Source organism: Malania oleifera, chromosome 1 (genome assembly GCF_029873635.1).
Source record: "Malania oleifera isolate guangnan ecotype guangnan chromosome 1, ASM2987363v1, whole genome shotgun sequence".
Lineage (NCBI taxonomy): Eukaryota > Viridiplantae > Streptophyta > Magnoliopsida > Santalales > Ximeniaceae > Malania > Malania oleifera.
The window spans coordinates 154,021,863-154,040,504 of NC_080417.1; the positions used below are offsets into that span (position 1 = coordinate 154,021,863).

Genomic DNA, 18,642 nt, shown 5'->3' on the forward strand with positions numbered 1-18,642 from the left:
TATGGAAAATGTTATCCATTTAACCTCATATTCTATGCTGTTACAGCACTACTTATTTTAGGCCAACAAATCATGAACTATATAGCAAGCACTATTATCATTTTAGAGTATAAATTTGAATTAATTAATATCCAATGCTGTAAATAATAGAAGTATTTATAAAATAATGAAATGTTTATAATATATAATTATGTATAATTGGGGCACAGAAGCTTCTATGACTTATTTCAAGTGTTCTAAAATTTTAATATGGAAACTTAGATTTGAGAATTGGTTTACTCCTTCAATTTACCCAATCAAATCAAGAATCAACCTACTTTTAAGGGCCTAACAATTCAAATGGAGCAAGGAAAAACCAATGAACTAACTCGAATTGGGATCAACCAAATAACATAAATTTGAATTATTTTATTTTTATGTATTTAGCATTTGCCTTTCAAACATATAAATATTAATGTTCAACTCTCTAATTTTACTTTATGAAATGTGAATTTTAAAATATTGATTTATATTTTTTAATACTATCTTTGATAGATTATTTAAAGATGAAAGTATTAAATTATGTTTTATTTGTTTTATTATATATATATATATATATATGTTCATTTAGTTATATTACAAATATTTTTTCAGTATTATTTTAAGTTCAAATTTAAAAACATCTTGTACCATCATAGTTATTTAGATATTTTTTAATTTATTATTAATTATAATTTTCTCCATATATGTCTAAGAAAATTTATTTGAAATAATAATAAAATTATCTTGTCATACTACTATTAACTAGTTGGTTTCAAAACTATTATCAGCAAATTTGGTAACTAAAGTGTTTGCTAATTTGAACTTTTTCCAACTTAATCTATTATATTATTATTGTTTTCTTAAATCAACTTATACAATTAAATAAATAGTAAAAAATGGCATTTTATTAAGGTTAAATATATATATTTTTTCATGTGGAAGGTCCTTTTAATTAAAAAATTTAAATTTTATAAATTCTTTTGTAATTTTAAAAGAATTTTTAAAAACAAAAAAGGAGAACGTCATATTTTGAAAATAAAAAATAATTAAATAAGTAAAAATAAATACATAAATAAATAAAGACATGCCCATGACGATTGAGGCTCGGAAGTTGAAGCTCACATTTGAATCGCCGCGGTAAAGCGGGTGTCTTATTGAATGAAAGGCGACAATGAAGAACATAACATGAGTTGAATGATGTTTGCGTGTTTAATTCATTCGACAACCAAAGCACTCCCTCTGTTCTACCGAAAATTATCCAAATTTAGATTGGTTTCTCACATGGGTTTCTCGGAATGTGTCGGGAAAAGATTGAGAAGTTATGATCACAGCGGAGCACGGAACAAAACACAAACACCTGGTATGCTCTCTCTCTCTCTCTCTCGCAGTCATTTGCGGTGCTTCTTTCTCTACTCTGTCTCAGCCTCTGTTTATGTTTTTAAACATTTGCAAATGGTTCAGATATGGAGAGCAGCATTTACACAATTCTCACCATTGATCGTTGGGAGTCGCTCAATCTAATGGAGTATAGGCTGGCTTCACTCAGACCAGTTCATGGAAGGCTGGCTTTGAAATTCCTCAACTGGGTCATCGCCCAACCTGGTTTGGAACACAATCACCTCATTCACATACTCTCCATCTCTGCTCACATACTCATTAGAGCTAGAATGTATGACTCTGCTAAATCTGTTCTGCTGCGTCTCTCTCGTACGGCTATTGGGTCTAGTTCTGTTTTTGGTGCCCTTATGGACACATACCCTCTCTGCAATTCAAACCCTTCAGTTTTTGACCTTTTGATTAGGGTTTACTTGCGCCAAGAAGTGGTTCAATGTGCTGTGGAGACATTTCGTTTGATGGGTTTTCGAGGATTTAGACCGTCAGTTTCAACCTGTAATATGATCCTAGCAGGGGTGGTGAAGGAGGAGGGGTCAGTTTGGACATTTTTTAAGGAAATGCTAGAGGGGAGGATTTGCCCTAATGTTGCTACCTTTAACATACTGCTGAATTTTCTTTGCATGGAAGGGAAGCTCCAGAAAGCGGGTTATCTCTTGAGGAAGATGGAAGAGAGCGGTTATGTTCCAACTATTGTTACTTACAACACTTTGCTCAATTGGTATTGCAAGAAAGGTAGGTACAAGGCAGCTTTTGAGCTCATTGATCGAATGAGTTGCAAAGGTATTAAAGCTGATGTGTGTACTTATAACATGTTTATTGATGATTTGTGCAGAAACAAGAGGAGTTCCAAAGGTTATTTACTTTTGAAGAAGATGAGGAAGAAGATGATAACCCCTAATGAAGTGACCTATAATACCCTTATTAATGGATTTGTTAAGGAGGGAAAGATTGAAGTTGCTACTCGGGTTTTGGATGAGATGTCAGCTTTCAACCTTCTGCCAAATTCTGTTACTTACAATTCCTTGATTGATGGGCACTGTCAGGGTGGTAATTTTGAAGAAGCTTTTAAACTTTTGGATAGAATGAAAGCTGTGGGATTGAGTCCTAGTGAAGTTAGTTATGGGGCTCTTTTGAATGGGTTATGCAATCATGCCAAGTTTGATTTGGCAAGTTGTCTACTTGGGAAAATGAGGGTGAGTGGTATAGTTGTTGGGTGTATTCCTTATACAATGTTGATGGATGGTCTATGCAAAAATGGGATGCTTGATGAAGCCATACAGTTGCTTGATAATATGCTTAGGGATGGTGTGAATGCTGATGTTATCACATATTCTGTGCTTATAAATGGTTTCTGCAGAGTTGGAATGATCAATAATGCAAAGGAGATGATATGTAAGATGCATAAAGATGGTCTCTTACCAAACCACATCATTTATGCTACTTTAATCTACAATTCTTGCAAGCTGGGAAATATCATGGAAGCATTGAAAGGCTATGCAGTTATGAATCGCAATGGCCACAGTGCAGGTCTTTTCATATGTAACACGCTGGTTGCTTCTCTTTTTAGGGTTGGAAAGCTAGAAGAGGCAGAATATTTTATGTGTCACATGAGTAGGGTTGGTTTATTTCCCAACTCTATTACTTTTGATTGTGTTATAAATGGCTATGGAAGTGCTGGTGATAGTTTAAAGGCATTTTCCTTCTTTGATGAAATGATTGAATGGGGTAACCATCCAAGTTTCTTCACATATGGCAGTCTAATAAAAAGCCTGTGCAAAGGTGGACATTTAGTGGAGGCTAAGAAGTTCTTGAATAGACTTCACTACATTCCTCGTTGTGTAGATGCTGTAGTTTATAACACATTGTTGGGTGAAACCTGTAGATCAGGGAATTTACAGGATGCAGTGGCCCTTTTTGATGAGATGGTCCGAAAAAATGTGCTGCCTGACAGATACACATATTCCAATCTGCTTACTGGATTATGTGGAAATGGCAAGATTGTTCTTGCAATTCTTCTGTTTGGAAAAGTGATGGAAAGGGGAACTTTGTTTGCTAACGAGGTAATGTACACCTGTTTAATTGATGCTCTTTTCAAGGATGGCCAACCAAAGGCAGCATTCTATTTCTATGAAGAGATGGTAAAGAAGGGCTTACAGCCTGATACTATTTCACTTAATGCAGTCATTGATGGCTACTCAAGGATGGGGCAAATATTGAATGTGGAAAAATTCTTTTCCATGATGAGGAGCGGAAGTTTGTACCCCAATTTAGTTACTTATAATATTCTGTTACATGGGTATGCTAAGAGAAAAGATTTATTGAGATGCTTTACATTACACAAAAACATGGTGAGGAAAGGTTTTGTGCCTGACAGAGTTACTTGCCATTCTCTAATTCTTGGACTCTGCAAGTGTGATATGCTGGACATTGGTGTTAAAATTTTGAAGAAGATGTTAGTTGGTGGTGTTGCAGTTGATCGCTTAACATTTAACATGCTTATTGCCATGTGCAGTGAGCGTGGTCGGTTGGCAATGGCCATTGACCTGTGTGACATTATGAACTCTTTAGGAATTTTTCCTGATGGAGACACCTACAGTCACATTATTGATGGACTTAACAGAAAACATGCTTTCCGAGAATCTCATTCTGTTTTCCATGAAATGTTGGAAAAGGGAATAAGACCTAATTATACACAATATATTACTTTGATTAACGGTATGTGTAGAGTAGGAGATATAAAAGGAGCATTCAAGCTAAAAGATGAGGTGCAGGCACTTGGTGTCTGTCCCCCTGTTGTAGCCGAGAGTGCTATGGTTCGAGGCCTTGTAAAAGCTGGAAAGATTGAGGAAGCAATGCTGGTTCTTGATTGTATGCTTCGTGCACAGCTCATTCCAACTCACGCCACCTTCACAAGTCTGATGCACATTTTCTGCAAGAAAGCTAACCTTGTGGAGGCTTTAAAATTGAGGGATCTAATGGAGTGTTGTGGAGTGAAGCTTGATGTTGTGTCTTACAATGTTCTCATCACAGGCTTGTGTGCCAATGAGGATGTTGTAGCTGCATTTGAATTATATGAGGAGATGAAGCAGAAGGGTATCTGGGCTAATACCACCACCTATGCTGTTCTAATTGATGCTGTTTGTACCAAAAACATTCTTGATGAGGGTCAATTGCTCTTGTTGGATCTACATGACAGAGGATTGATATCTTGGGATGGCAGCACCCAACAATTGCACAAGGTACTGATGGTTGCCATGGAAAAATTGAATTTCTTAAGGCACAAAAGAAGGAAATAATGTGAAGGGAAAAAAAGGAGATAATCTGAGCCCCACTGTGGGTATTCCACAGCGTGGAACATTAAATGCAAGCCGCTCCTTTGGTGGCCTACAGGCACATGAAGCTGAGATGACCTTACAACTGTTCAATAATTTTGTAAAGCTTATCACATGGTCTGTTGGGTACATTTTAATAGCTTGAAGCAGAAGGTACACTATGTGGTTCATCTGTAATATGCTTTTTTTTTTTTTCCACTTAGTTAACTTTGAACTTTTTTTCTTTTTTATATTTATCTAATTATCTATACCCTTGTAAATTATGCGTTTTCTTTTTGTGCCTCAGGTTAAAAGTTCATTACTATTTGATTCATGCTGTTCATTCATGGGTATTGTGGGAATAGAAAAACCCTGGACTTACTGGAAGGAAGAGCTTCAATTTTTTATATTCTGAAGTGAATTGAGGCACTGTGAGTATGCTCCAGGAACTGGTTCTTAGTAGTAAAAGCACAAGTGTTCATTCGTGATGCATAAGTCAGCTACATTGTTTACATTTCTGTTGTTATTGATCCTTTTATTTTTGTATGCTTTGGGTTTCACCACCTTCCCCAGCCCCATCCCCTCCCAAAACAACAAATGAAGGGAATATTTTTTAAGATTCTTTCATTTGATATAAGAAAGTTTTGGATAGTTAAGGGCCCTTTTTGGTTTTAAGATATTTCAATTCTCAGGTTTTAATATTTTTAACACAAGTTTTGGAACCCTTTGAAAGGAATTCCCGAACACTTGAAAAGATTATTATGTAATTGATGCAAACCACCTATGAATGTAAAGAAAACCTAGAAGATAAGAAGGAAGGATAGACGGCTACAACATTGATGCTTCAATCCTCAAGAAAAAAGGAGAGGAAGAAGCCTACTGTAGCAGGCTGAAAGTATCTTCAATTCACCCAAAAACTGTCCTAATACAAATTGGAAAAACCCTTTTAAGAGATTCTTGAGCTTCCTTGCAAATAATCCCTCCAGGTCCTTCATTCAGACTTAATCTCTGTGCTGCAAATCTGTCCTGGAGAAATTAAAACATGAAAGTGCCAAAACACCCTGAAGGACCTGAAGAGTTACACGACTTCTAAAATAAATATCTAGACACCAAAGCCCTATTGAATATGACATAAACGACTGACAAGATAAAAAGAAATGTATAGTAGATAATAAAATACAGCCAGATTGGGACATAAAGATGATGACAAACACATTGATAGTCACATTATTAGATCATCTCTGCATCAGTAGCCTTCTTATTTTCAAACTTGAAGCCATCTGAGATAGAATCTCCAACTCTCCATGGGACTGGTTGTTGCCCAGTATTGAAAATATTTCACTTAACTGGTACATGCTTGTATTTCCTTTCAAGTTTCATCTGTGAGTGCAAGTGGTTGAGCATTTTAAAACCTTTTTCACTTCTGTAATTTTTTGGACGGATGAACCTGGACTCTATTTGAATTCCAATTGAAACAAATGCATTCCATGAGTTTCCATTGCCCCATTCAATTGTTAAGTAATTCTAGGAAGGCGAAACTGTTGAAATCCTACTATAACTGCTCCATCTCCTTCCTAATATTTTTAGTTTGTTTTGTGTTTTTCCCCCTCGTATCTTCTTTGCCATTAAAGTCAGCATTATTCTCTTTGGTTAGGGATGAATTTTCGTTTGGGTACTAGAACTTATTTAAGCACATTTTATGTTAAGGATGTGTGTGTTTTGATAACAGAGGGGCCTGGTTGGATCTGTCTATCTCTGGGACCCCTAGTGCAACAACCTCTAAAATACTAGTTTGCCCTAAGCTCTCCCTTGGCTGCCCCCTATTCATTTTCCTTAGAGAACCTGAATTAACTTCGATCAACTGATTTCAAGTATCTTTCGAGATAAATGTTGTAAAGAAGTGGCTCTTTATATACAGGCATCTACTTGCCGGACTTGATTTCCCGAATGCCCAGGTTGGATTCAAATGAGAAATGTAATAACAATGTGTGGTGTCAGATTTTATGTAAAGTAAGACGGAGCATGGAAATCTCTTGCAAATTGATTTGAAAAATAAAAATTGAACAAGAACACAGAAGTCATTAGATGTACATTGAATTTGCCACTACTTTTACCATATGAATTGGTAATGAATGCTGGAATGGAGCAATATTTAATGCTAAACTCCTATTCCTGAACTTTTCTATAATAAATTCCCATCTCATCAAAGATTTGTTTTGGCAAAATAGAAAATAAATTAAAGAAGTGATCAATGTTTTTGCATGATGTTTGTTTCAATATGATTTTGCCTCGTTCATCTGCTGCATGATTGTCATATTTGAATATTTTGACCTGCAGTTCCTGCAAATTTGCAATTGACAAAAGCATCAATCATTTTTGTTTTCCGACTAGTGCCAACTGCCAAGCCTTACCTTAGATATCGCATGTTGCCTATTAATCATTCACCATTTGGTATGAGGTGCAAAGAAATACTTAAAAAATCTTCAAGAATTATTTTTCCCCTCTGGAGGAATGCAGGATATTGAATACTGGATACTGACCAGACCGTTATGTTATATCTTTGGATGAAGGGGTTATGTTTTGGGCACTCAAGTCAAAGACTCAGTTATTAGTTATAAAAAAGCCTCGGCAAAATATTTGTTCAGTAACATGCATGTGTTATTGACAGAAAACTGACTTGTTTCAAATTTTAAGTGGAGCAAAATTGAGAATGTTTGGGTTCCTCAATGTTCAAATGCAACCTCATTTAAAGCTTGAATTCAAAATCAATGATATTTTATTACTGCAAAGGTGCATCTTGAGTTTGATTTAGTCCTTGTTTTTCAGGACCCGACACAGTTGTAGAACATGAAGCAACCACCCTAGTGCAGGTGGAATGAGCACTTGACAGTTGAAACATGCTTCATTTCTATTCCATTGGAGGCTCAGAATTTTCAGACAATCATGATTCCATGGCTTGTTAATCACTGTCAGGATATACCGATGGCACACCAATGCCACTTCTGTAGGTTCTCCAGTCTGAGTAAATTTGCTAAAAAGGATTTTTACTCCAGAAATTGTTGCATCTTCTATAGTGATGTGGATCTATGATGGGCACTTATCCACCCGATGGATCACGCAAAGGAATGGTGGATAAGTAATGGGCATAACTCTGCCTCACTACAACAGGCACACCGAAGAATTTCTCACTCGGCTCCCCTCTCTCCCTCCTCCTCCTCCTCTCGCGCACACTCTTAGCCCCACACATGCCTTAATAAAGAGCATCTTTCTCCTGTGTTTCTGACCCTTTTGAACCCTGAGGCTTTCATGCTTATGCCTTGCTTGAACTTGTCATGATCCCTGAAGCAGCTTAAAAAATAGGCGAATGGTGGCAGAAAAGCAAGTTACCGTGTGCCTGAAATATGAATCAACCTCTTTGGTCTGCACCAGCTAAAAGGAGGCATGGGGAGTAGTGTGTTGAAAAATTGTACATAGTGGCCCTTTGTTTTGGGTTTTCTGTTTAAGAAAAGATTATGCTGTGTTGTTGGCATGGCAGACAGAATCTAGCAGTGTTAAGCAGAGACATTTTTGCGATAATTTACTTTGGATTATTCTTGAGCATCCCACCTTCTCATGTTTTCTACCACATGCTGCATCAATGAGACTCTTTTGCCCCCTTCCAATTCCTTTAGACTTTGTTTGGAACAAGAAATAAAAAGAAAATATGGAAAACTACATATTTTCTTGTCAAAGAAAATAAAAATAAAAATAAAATGTTTAGCATAGCGGCGAACATTTTTTCTTTTTAAAGGTCATTGACTGTTAAATTATTTTTTTAATCGCACTCAATAATTTTTTATCCTTTGTTGTATTTGAGATTGAAATGACATGAAAAATGAATTTCTTTATTATTATTATTATTATTATTATTATTATTTTTTTCTCTCACAATCTTTGATCCAAGCCTTAAATTGCAAAAGTAAAATTTATAAACCAGCGATAGAAGTTAGATATGACAAATGTACAAATCTAAAGTACAAAAATAAAAAATGCTAATTCGAATCCGAATGCCCCACCGAACCAAAAAAAAAAAAAATTTCGGCTACAAAATCCAAAAATAAAGACATAAGCCCAACAAATCCTTCAATCCAATTATTTTGGTTGGCTATACTTTTTTTCTGTTCATTCATATGAGCCCATGTTCTGTGTTTTTTTTTTAATGCTGCATTTTAGTCTTTCCATCTTTTTCTTTTTGTTGCGACTTTTTGTCCCTCTCTCTTGTCTTATTGCTGCAATCATCAATATTGGTTGCAGTGACATTCATTCCTTTTTAATTATTTGTAAATTTTTTAGTACCCAAAGGGTAAATAAATAAATAAAAATTATTCTTTATTTAGGAGTATAATTCGTCCGGTTTATTTTGATTTTAGCCAAAACCAAATATCGAACCAAACTAAAAAACCAATAATACACATGCACATGCACATGCACATGTCACGTGACATTTATATCTTATAATAATAATGAAACTGGTAGAGTTTTTTACCAAAATATTATAAAAAAAAAATCAAAAAACACAAATATGTAGGAAATTGGAAAATTTTACATAAATGTACCCAACCGACTTTCCAAAAGTCGATTTGGGCTTTAAAAAAAAAAAAAAAAAGTTAGCCACAATTCTTGACTTTCAAAATAGAACCGACTTTACAAAAGTCGGTTTGGGCTTTAAAAAAAAAAAAAAAAATTTCAGCCACAATTCTTACTATCAAAATAAAAAATAAAAATTAAGAACCTACTTTTCAAAAGTCACCCCCCCAAAAACCAAATCCCAACCTTCCACCCAAAATCAAATAATAAAATATATATTATTTTTAATTTAAATAATAATAAAAGATATATTATTTTTAAAATTTTAAGATTTAAATAAAAATTTGTACATAAAAAATATATTTTTAAGTGTCATTTAATACAAAAATATTTTTTATATTTTATTTATTATTCAAATGAATTAAAAAAAAGTAAGTTAATTTTTTAATTTCAAAAAATTATATAAAAATGAATACAATAACAAAAAAAATTTGAAATAATTTACTTTTGGGAATATTAAGAAAAAAAATGACATTTTACTTCCTAATTACATAAAAAATTTATTTAATATATAATTAAGAATGGAAAATTTATTTAACATATTATTTGATGTATATTTTATATAGGAAAATTTTAAAAATATTTCTTACCTAACTGACTTTTCAAAAGTCAGTTTGGATTAAAAAAACAAAACAAAACAAAACAAAAAACTTGCACAAAAATCTAGGCACAAAAAACAATTAGAATGAAATAATGGAATGGAAGAAAAATGTAATGAAATAAAAAAATTATAACACGTGTTTCACATGTTCTTCCATCACCAATGTGTTCAACCAGTGCCGCCCGTGCACCACAACTGGGTAAAAATTCAGGTATTCCCACATTTCGATTTTCGGAGTATAGTGGAGTAGGTATTTCGCCTTGACCTAATTCACGAAATCTCTGCTTTGGTACAAGTAGGTCATTCCCCGGTGCTTCTTTCAGCTGCCAACGACCATTCTCCAATGCTCGTCTCACCCGATCTAGCCCGTGGTCGGGTCACGGAACGCGCTTGTGTTCATGTTCAGGATGGGAACCACAAGGGGGTTGTTGTCGGGTTTGATCCATTCACGGAGATGCGGGTCGGATAGGTTGGTGGGTACGACATAGTTTTGGAACTGTCTGTTCTAAGGGTCGAGTCTAGTGTAGAGGATGACGGGTTTGTTGCCCGGAAGGATGGTGGCAAATTCGGACCAACACCCATTTATGTCGGAAGGCTTGGATGGGTAAATGGTTGGGTCAAGGGCGACCCAGTTGATGAGGTTCTTGGAGATGGAATGAGCCCAAATGATGTTGCCCCACACAGTTCCCTTTGGGCTGTGCTGGTAGAAGAAATGATAGATTCCATTGTAGTACATTGGTCCTATTTAGTTCGAAAGAAAAGTAGAATAGCGGAAAAAAGGAAAGATTAATTAAAATTAGAAACAAATTTTCTATTTTAGGGAAAAAAAAATGGAAGTTAGTTTTTTTAAATAATTTTTTTATGTAATTAGAAAGTAAGATGTTATTTTTGTCTTATTATTCTCAAAAGTAAATTATTTCAATTTTTTTGTTATTGTATTCATTTCTATATAATATTTTGAAATTAAAAAATTAATTTACTTTTTTTAATTCATTTGAAAAATAACTAAAAAGTAGAAAATATTTTTTATATTAAATGACAGTAAAAAATATTTTTTTTATTTACAAATTTTTATTTAAATCTTAAAATTTTAAAAATAATATATTTTATTATTATTTAAATTAAAATTAATATATATTTTATTATTTGATTTTGGGTGGGGGGTTGAGATTTGGTTTTTGGGAGGTGACTTTTGAAAAGTAGGTTCTCAATTTTTTTTTTATTTTTTATTTTGATAGTTAAGAATTGCGGCTGATTTTTTTTTTTTTTTTTTAAGCCCAAACTTACTTTTGGAAAGTCAATTCTTTATTTTGGAAGTCAAGAATTACGGCTAACTTTTTTTTTTTTTTTTTAAAAGCCCAAATCGACTTTTGGAAAGTCGGTTGGTATATTTATGTAAATTTTTTTAATTTCCTACATATTTGTGTTTTTTGATTTTTTTTAATAATATTTTGGTAAAAAACTCGGAAGTGGTATTTGTTTTTTGTCATTTCAAACCAAAGCAAGAGTCGTTAACTAGGCCTCCATCTAGCCCAGCATTTCTCCCTCAGTGTTTGCCACCTCAGCAGACATGGGCCACGGCCCGTCCATGTCACGCCCCTAGAATGATGTGACATGGATATTCTTTAAAAAATAATAAAGTATTTGCATTGTATTTCTAATGTTTTGAAAATTAAACTTATATTACAAGCACATTTATGTCTAATAATAATAATAATGAAAGTGGCATTTGTTTTTTCGTCATTTCAAATACAAGCAAGAGCCGTTAACAAGGCTTCCACGTGGCCCAGCATTTCTCTTTGCCACCTCAGCAGACATGGGCCATGGCCCATCCACGTCACGTAGAATTATGCGACATGGATGTTCTTTAAAAAATAATAAAGTATTTGCATTGTATTTCCAATGATTTTGAAAATTAAATAGATTTTAATTTTATTTTACTCCAAAATAAGATTTCATAGAAATTGGTCATATACAAAGCTTAACAAAAAAAATATATTTTTATTTTATTTTCATTTAAAATCTATTAAGATTATTCATTATATGTATTTTATTGTTATAGGTAGTATGGAAAACTTACTTGTTCTATCATGCGTAAATTTTAATGCTCGTAAAAAATAAGCATAAAATCAATGATGAGTTTTACTAATTAAACCCAACTGATTGAACTAGCGAAATAAATTGAACTCGTAAAGCACTGAGAATTAGTAAGTTTAAATTTTAAATTTATTAAAATTTTATATTCATCGTGTCATGTACGATTACTTTTGTTCTAGATTTGACCAAGCGAATTGAATAATTTATGTAGATTATGATTAACAATTCATATTCTTTGATGATAATTTAGATTAGATGATCCATGAGGTCTATGAGTTGTGACCACATGGGACGTAAAGTCCAACTGTCTAAATCTCTAATTTTGGTTCATTGTAATCTTACATTAGATAGCTGCAGATGAGCTTGGAAATTACGTTAGTTGAATAGTAGTACTGGGTAATTAGCAAATAAGCTAAAATCTTTTTCTTAATAGACTAATGGATATGTATCGGATGTAATTGATTCCACTGGTTTAATAGCAAATAATATTTTTTTTCTAAATAATATTTGACTTGTATGATAAAAGATTAGTATGAATCGATTTAAACATTTTGAATTTAGTTAGGTAAACGGAAGTCTATTATTTTGTTTAAGTCTACCTATTCAGTCAAGCATACAACTAGTCACTGGGCCTGATAAATTTAATGGGCCCAACCTACTGAGTTTGAAAGTGGGCTAGGCCCTTCTTTCGTTCACATTGGAGGCCCAAGCCCACTTTCGATTCCTTTATATACGCTTCTCTCGCTTTTCTGCGCTCTCCATCTCTCTCTCTCTCTCTCCTCCTTTATTGCTGTGTTCTTACTGATTACTTTCCCAAGGCCAAGGACTATCTCCTTTGAATTCATGACGGTACGATACCGAATCTCTATGTATATCTCTAATCTCCGATTGCTAATTTTATCTGATTTCTACGGTTCGTGGTTTAGCTTGATTTTTGCATAGCTCTCGATCGGTTGGAGCATGAGTTTGTTTTTTGACTCAATCTTGTACTGGACTTAGCTGTTGATCTTTGTTTTTTGGAGCTCGAATTGCGTATGGAATCAGTTGTTTGACTATATTGCTTTCTTTATATTTTTTTAGAAATATAATTTTCTGGATTGCAACACAATGAGCTGCTTGACATCTATTGAGATTAGATGGGACTGAGTTTGTGGCTTTTCTTAATTTCAGTTTGTGTAGTTTCATAAACTGTACTTTGTTTCTACGCTAGTGTACTAAATGAGTTCATTTCTTTTTGCTTGCAAAGTTTAAGTTTTCGATGGTTCCATTTTCCCCCTATTTTGATCAGCTGTGTTTGTTTGCGTTATTTCATTTTCTTTAATGAATGTGTTGGATTTTTCTAGTTTTATGGTTTGTGTTTTTTGTTTGCTTTATTTTCCATTACAAATTAAATATAATTTATTGTCCACTCACATTTTAGATATTGAAAACCCAAATGTTTGTTCGTTCCAGTTGGGTTGGGTCCGCCTAACATTGACTTGCTCACTTCTCATCATTATCATCATCACCTTCATCATCATCATCATCATCTCCTTCTTCTTTGTTTATTGCTGCCGCTGCTGCTGCTGTTACCACCGGTTTTTTAGTGAAAGGGGGAAGAACAGCAATGTTGACATATATATATTTTTTCATTATCTGTACATTTTCATTACTAATATTTAATAGACACTATGTTGGGGAAGGAATGCAACATATTGTTGACTATCCAGCTTCCATAGATGGAAAAAATCAGCAATGTGTAGATTCAAGACTAGTTGGGTGGTTGGAAGGAATGGTTTATTGGGGACAAAGGGGTCAAACACAATAAAATATGCTGAACAGTTAAAATATTGTATACTATTTTAAAAAAAAAAAAACCCCCACCACTAAAATGTAGAGTCTTTGCCCATGGTTTTTGCAAGATTGTTTGCAAGCATGGCATATAACTCAAATAGTTTATTACCCAGTTGCTTGACTTCTTTTATTTATATATCCTTCTTCTTCTTTTAACAAAAGACTATTTAATGAGAATTGTCATACCTAGATTGGTGAGGTTGGTATGTTAATAGGCATGGAGCATAAGGCAATAGTTTATTTCCTAAATTTTGCTCTGGTTTTCAAGGGTTCTTGACAGGATCAGTCTGGTCAAATGGTTGACTGCTACATGTTCCGCTAAATTTGGTATTTGTACTCAACAGCATTTAGACGTTAGTTTGAGATTTTTATCTACTATCTTTTGCAGAGATATAAGATGTCATTTGGTACCTTTATCTAATTTTTATCTATTTGACTTATTTTATTGTTCTATAAAATTTTTGAATGGACACCCTTATATTTTCAATAAGCTGGGTAGGGGCAAGGAAGGTACGGATATATGATTTTTTCTGTCAATGAAAAATGTATCTACATAATATTATGATGCAATTTTCTTCCTAGGCTGCAATTTGGCTAATTTCTTTTCACATTCGGAAGGACAGGAAGTTATACTGAAAATAACTTGTGTAAAACCTTGATGGATGTTAGGCTTTTTTTGCTGATTTTCTTGAATACCAATTTCTCAGCCCAAAAGCATGCAGTGGCATATGCAGATTTAAACAAGGATGACCAATACTGGGTTGGATTTGTTGCCAATTTGGTTACAATGGACCAGGAGGGATGCTAAGTTCAAATTTGTATTAAGACATAATATGTAACATTAAAATATTAAATATCAAAGTTCCCCTATGGTTCATTTTTTTTTATCCTACCTTTGCTTTTTCCCCAATAAATTACTCTTTTGATCCACTCTATTTGTTTTGGATATATGAACTGGTGGTTCAATGATGGCCAGCTGTGTGTTGCTTCCCTTCACTTAATCTGGTACATATTAGATATGAACTCTAGAATAATATCATTAGTAATAAAAAATTTAGGAGAATATTCTTGTGTTGCCCCCACCTAGATCAATGACTACATTGAAAGGCTTTGTGGTGGTGGCAACTGAGTCTTGATTTTAACCATATGATTGTTAGGTCTAACTGTTAAGATAAGAATGATATGGCTACTTTTATATAATTTCTGTGGAATATTGCATCATTTTGGTGCGCACACACTTGTTTTATTGGGATTTTCTTCTTTTTTCTTTTTGGCTTTTAACATCACTACAGATGAGCTATGATTTGCATGTAATTTATTCTTTATGTTTGTGTCCATCACTTCTTTCGTCCTTTCATTCACATGACATTAATTTCTTTTATTTATTTTCATTTTTTTTTTTTAAATTGTTATTCATGCCTTAAGCTTGCCTCATTGGTTAGCAAAAGTCTTTATATTTTGCTATATCATTTAAATTTATGATTGCAATCTAAGCTTCTTGCCCTCAAACAATGTGGTTTATGATCCTAATTTTCTAATGGTTATACCTTGGTTTGGTGATCCTTATTATTATGAATGCCGAATGGATGCTGCTTAGCATTCATCTGCAGTTGTTGATTATGTGAGAAAGTAATTAGGCAGTCGGTTATAGTTTACCGTTCATCATCTTTGTTGAAACAAATGTAGTGACACCATCTTTCTTCAAGAGTAGTATTACTTTCTGAGCATTTTGCATATTTTTCTTGTGTTGAACACTCTGCAGCTTGTGATCACTTTATTATCTGGTTGTCTGTCTCTGACATGCTTGATTCCATGATAGAAAATTAAATTGTGAAAGACCGATCAGTTGCAGTGAAGATAAAATTATTTCCCCTTTGTTTTCCCTTATTCTGGCTGAGTTAAGTTTTGCTTCTATATTTATTTTATTTTTATTTTTGTGAAGTAAGCGCAGATTTGAGTAATTAAGTGGACTTTACTTGCAATTCAATTTCTTGATTATTTTAATACATTGCTGCTCTCCTTAGACAGCCAGCAGAATCCATTTCTTTATTTAAAATTTAGTTTTGATCTTTTTTCATAAACAGGACAAAGGTCAGCCATTGCCAAAGTTTGGTGAATGGGATGTCAATGATCCTGCCTCGGCTGATGGTTTTACTGTGATTTTTAATAAGGCTAGAGATGAGAAAAAGGCAGGTGGCAAACCGGACTCGCCAACAAAGGGGGATAATATTAAACAAGGAGTGGATCCTGGAAAGCCTCCGGCTGTAAGTGTTCTCTGTTTTCTTGCTGATGCTCTTGCATCTGTGAACTTTTTCCCCCTATAGTTGTGGTTCTAAGACAGCAGATAGCTGTCTGTTATTGGCCATCATTTATTAGCAGTTTGCTTAAATATTAACAGTGCTGGCTTCAGCTATATGCCTATTTTACTTACCTCTCTCCACCTGGAGGATTATCCAGTGGATATTTTTTTGTAGTTAGTTAATATATTAAAACAATCCAAAGCCATCCAACTGTTAAGGTTGCTGGCCAAGAGTTGACACATTGTAGAGGGAAAGAAAAATATATTTGGTAGTGTCATCTCAATTTTGCTTGCTATGCTCCCTTGGAGAGCTGTGGGATGGAAATCTGAAATCGCTACCATCATTTTCTTGTGGAGAGCTCAGTGTTCGTTGACTGCCAAACTAATGTTGGCAACCCATTATTGATGTTATCATCTTAGCTGCAATTTTCATAGCTGTCTCAAGTTTATTTTTCATTTGGAAAATGCATATTTGCATGATATATACTTGTAAATGGTGGTGAATCCAAATTAAAATTACCGACAAATCAGGGTTAATTGCAGTTGTGGTCTTTTACTGTCACCGAAGAATTATTGTTCCTGAACTTTAATTTGTTGCGCTAATAAATTACACATATAGCAAATGCTTCTGCCGCCACCACCTCGACCTCCCCCCCCCCCCCCCCCTCCTCCTAAAAAAGGCACCCTATTCAGGACCTAATTAACAAAAAAATTCCAAAAAAAAGGAAAACTGGGAAGCACCCCAAATGCTCTCCAAACACAAATATGTAATTGTATTGTTAACAAGCCAAATGCAAGTGTATGTGCCTTGCTTATGGGAGTGCTTTCATGCATCTGCTTTTGGGTGTTAGTTGTTGAGAAGGCACTCGTTAGGTTGATAACAGAAACCCCAAAGGTCGTTACTTGTGTACAATTTCAAGACCACATTGTAATGAGTTGAATAGCTTGAGATTGTCAGTGAAACCAAAATATAAAGTTAGGATGAAAGAGCAATTTTGGCTATGGTTCAAGGACCACTGGTGCGATTTACCCTATTGCCGGAGTATCATTTGATTTATTTTTGCCCTCTTTTCATAGTCTAAATGTTTTGTTGTCATTTGATATGGGAAATGCTCTGATTTGCAGAAAAAATGGTTTTGTTGCATGCAAACACCCGATGCAGCTTGACAAGGTCCGCCCCTCTCCCATGTAAGAGCTGTAATAGAAGATCATGCTCATCTGTAAGTGACTCCATTAAAGTAGGGGAGCTGTGATGGGTCATCCTGGAATCCATTTTGTGTGTTGTAAATCTGCAATGAGGGAAAAAAAAAACATTGTTGTATGTATTTTGTACCGTGGGTTATTAGGAGCTGAGTTGTCTCTTTCATTTCTTGTGGTATGAGCTGTAGAGCCTGTCTGACATTTTGCCCCCTTATGTATCAATGATGTGATTTTTGTTTTCTCCACGCCTCAATGTAGAAAATAGCAGCTAGTTAGAGCTTTCATCTGCAAATGTGTGAAGTTGTTGACACCACCACCACCACTGATATTGGTTTTTCCTGCCATTCTGCACAAGCCCCTAAAGCCTAAAACTTCAGGTTTACATCTTGGGTCTTATGGAAGTGACCTAAAATGACAAAGCAGCAAGGCCTCCTTGGGTTTGGTTTTGCTATAGTTTTTCTCTAGTTTCCTCATTCTTGCGTTCCAAGAGAATATCCTTGCATATATATATATATATATACATAGCATGCAAGAAAGACGAGGGAATGTAGGGGGCGCTCGGGGATATGGCAGTTCCTACGGTGTGTTTGGTTTACAGAATAAAATATTAAAGGAATTTAATCTACACAAAAAAAAAAAAAAAGAGTCGTATTTAAAGCTTAGTTTGGCACCCGTTATATGGTTTTATGAAAAAAGAAATACTCAATTGATTCACAAGGTTGTCAATATTATTTAGTCTTTTTTATGAAAAATGATTTATTTTGTGTTGGATTAAAGAGTTACGGTGCACGAAAATGTTTAAAATGATAAAAATTTTATGTTATTTTAGAAGTAATAGTTATGAAATTTTTTTAATATTTGCAAAGAACTAAAAGCTAGCTTTTTATTTTCAAAAGTTCCAAGTTCACTAATTATTATGTTCAAAAAATTTTAAAATTGATTATTGAAATTGAAAAAAATTATTTATTAAATATTTATTCTCAAATTTTACTTTTGAAACGGAGTTTATTCATAAGAACTATCTTTCACAATGAAATTTTAAAATAAATTTTCTTCATCTATTTTGTATTTGCTCCAATTTTCTTATAAATATGTCATCAACTGTTATTAATTTTGCTTTACAAACAATTATTTTGGACACAAATTCCCGTACCATACCACTTTAATAATCAAATGTAACCCTTGCAATGTCAAAACAACAATTTTTTATTTTTTTTTTTCTATTATGAATTATAACATAATCTATGGATGGTTTAATC

The 18,642-nt window shown here is 33.9% G+C and overlaps 2 protein-coding genes across 4 annotated transcripts; both read left to right on the forward strand.

The window, feature by feature from the left end:
* Positions 1–1,123: 1,123 nt before the first annotated feature.
* Positions 1,124–8,327, forward strand: LOC131167567 (pentatricopeptide repeat-containing protein At5g55840). Of its 3 annotated transcripts, none has more exons than XR_009140124.1 (4): positions 1,124–1,381; positions 1,483–4,901; positions 5,035–5,158; positions 7,540–8,327. XR_009140124.1 is itself a non-coding variant. In XM_058126371.1 (2 exons), exons 1-2 carry the CDS (start codon positions 1,216–1,218, stop codon positions 4,710–4,712), a joined length of 3,396 nt encoding a protein of 1,131 aa, XP_057982354.1. In that variant the 5' UTR covers positions 1,126–1,215; the 3' UTR covers positions 4,713–5,011. The 3 variants fall into 3 exon arrangements, 1 of the variants encoding a protein (XP_057982354.1); XR_009140123.1 differs by having other exon boundaries at positions 1,128–1,381; positions 7,554–8,327; XM_058126371.1 differs by lacking the exons at positions 5,035–5,158; positions 7,540–8,327 and having other exon boundaries at positions 1,126–1,381; positions 1,483–5,011.
* Positions 8,328–12,806: 4,479 nt separating this feature from the next.
* Positions 12,807–17,622, forward strand: LOC131167579 (protein NOI4). The gene is made up of 3 exons (XM_058126380.1): positions 12,807–12,900; positions 15,969–16,148; positions 17,309–17,622. Exons 1-3 carry the CDS (start codon positions 12,895–12,897, stop codon positions 17,348–17,350), a joined length of 228 nt encoding a protein of 75 aa, XP_057982363.1. The 5' UTR covers positions 12,807–12,894; the 3' UTR covers positions 17,351–17,622.
* Positions 17,623–18,642: the final 1,020 nt, after the last annotated feature.

Excerpts from the sequence above, each read along its gene's own strand:
- LOC131167567 (XM_058126371.1), top strand. The coding sequence starts at position 1,216 with ATGATGTTTGCGTGTTTAATTCATTCGACAACCAAAGCACTCCCTCTG. Across the intron at positions 1,382-1,482 it reads GAACAAAACACAAACACCTG|ATATGGAGAGCAGCATTTAC; the intron begins GTATGCTCTCTC and ends CAAATGGTTCAG.
- LOC131167579 (XM_058126380.1), top strand. Across the intron at positions 16,149-17,308 it reads ATCCTGGAAAGCCTCCGGCT|AAAAAATGGTTTTGTTGCAT; the intron begins GTAAGTGTTCTC and ends TCTGATTTGCAG.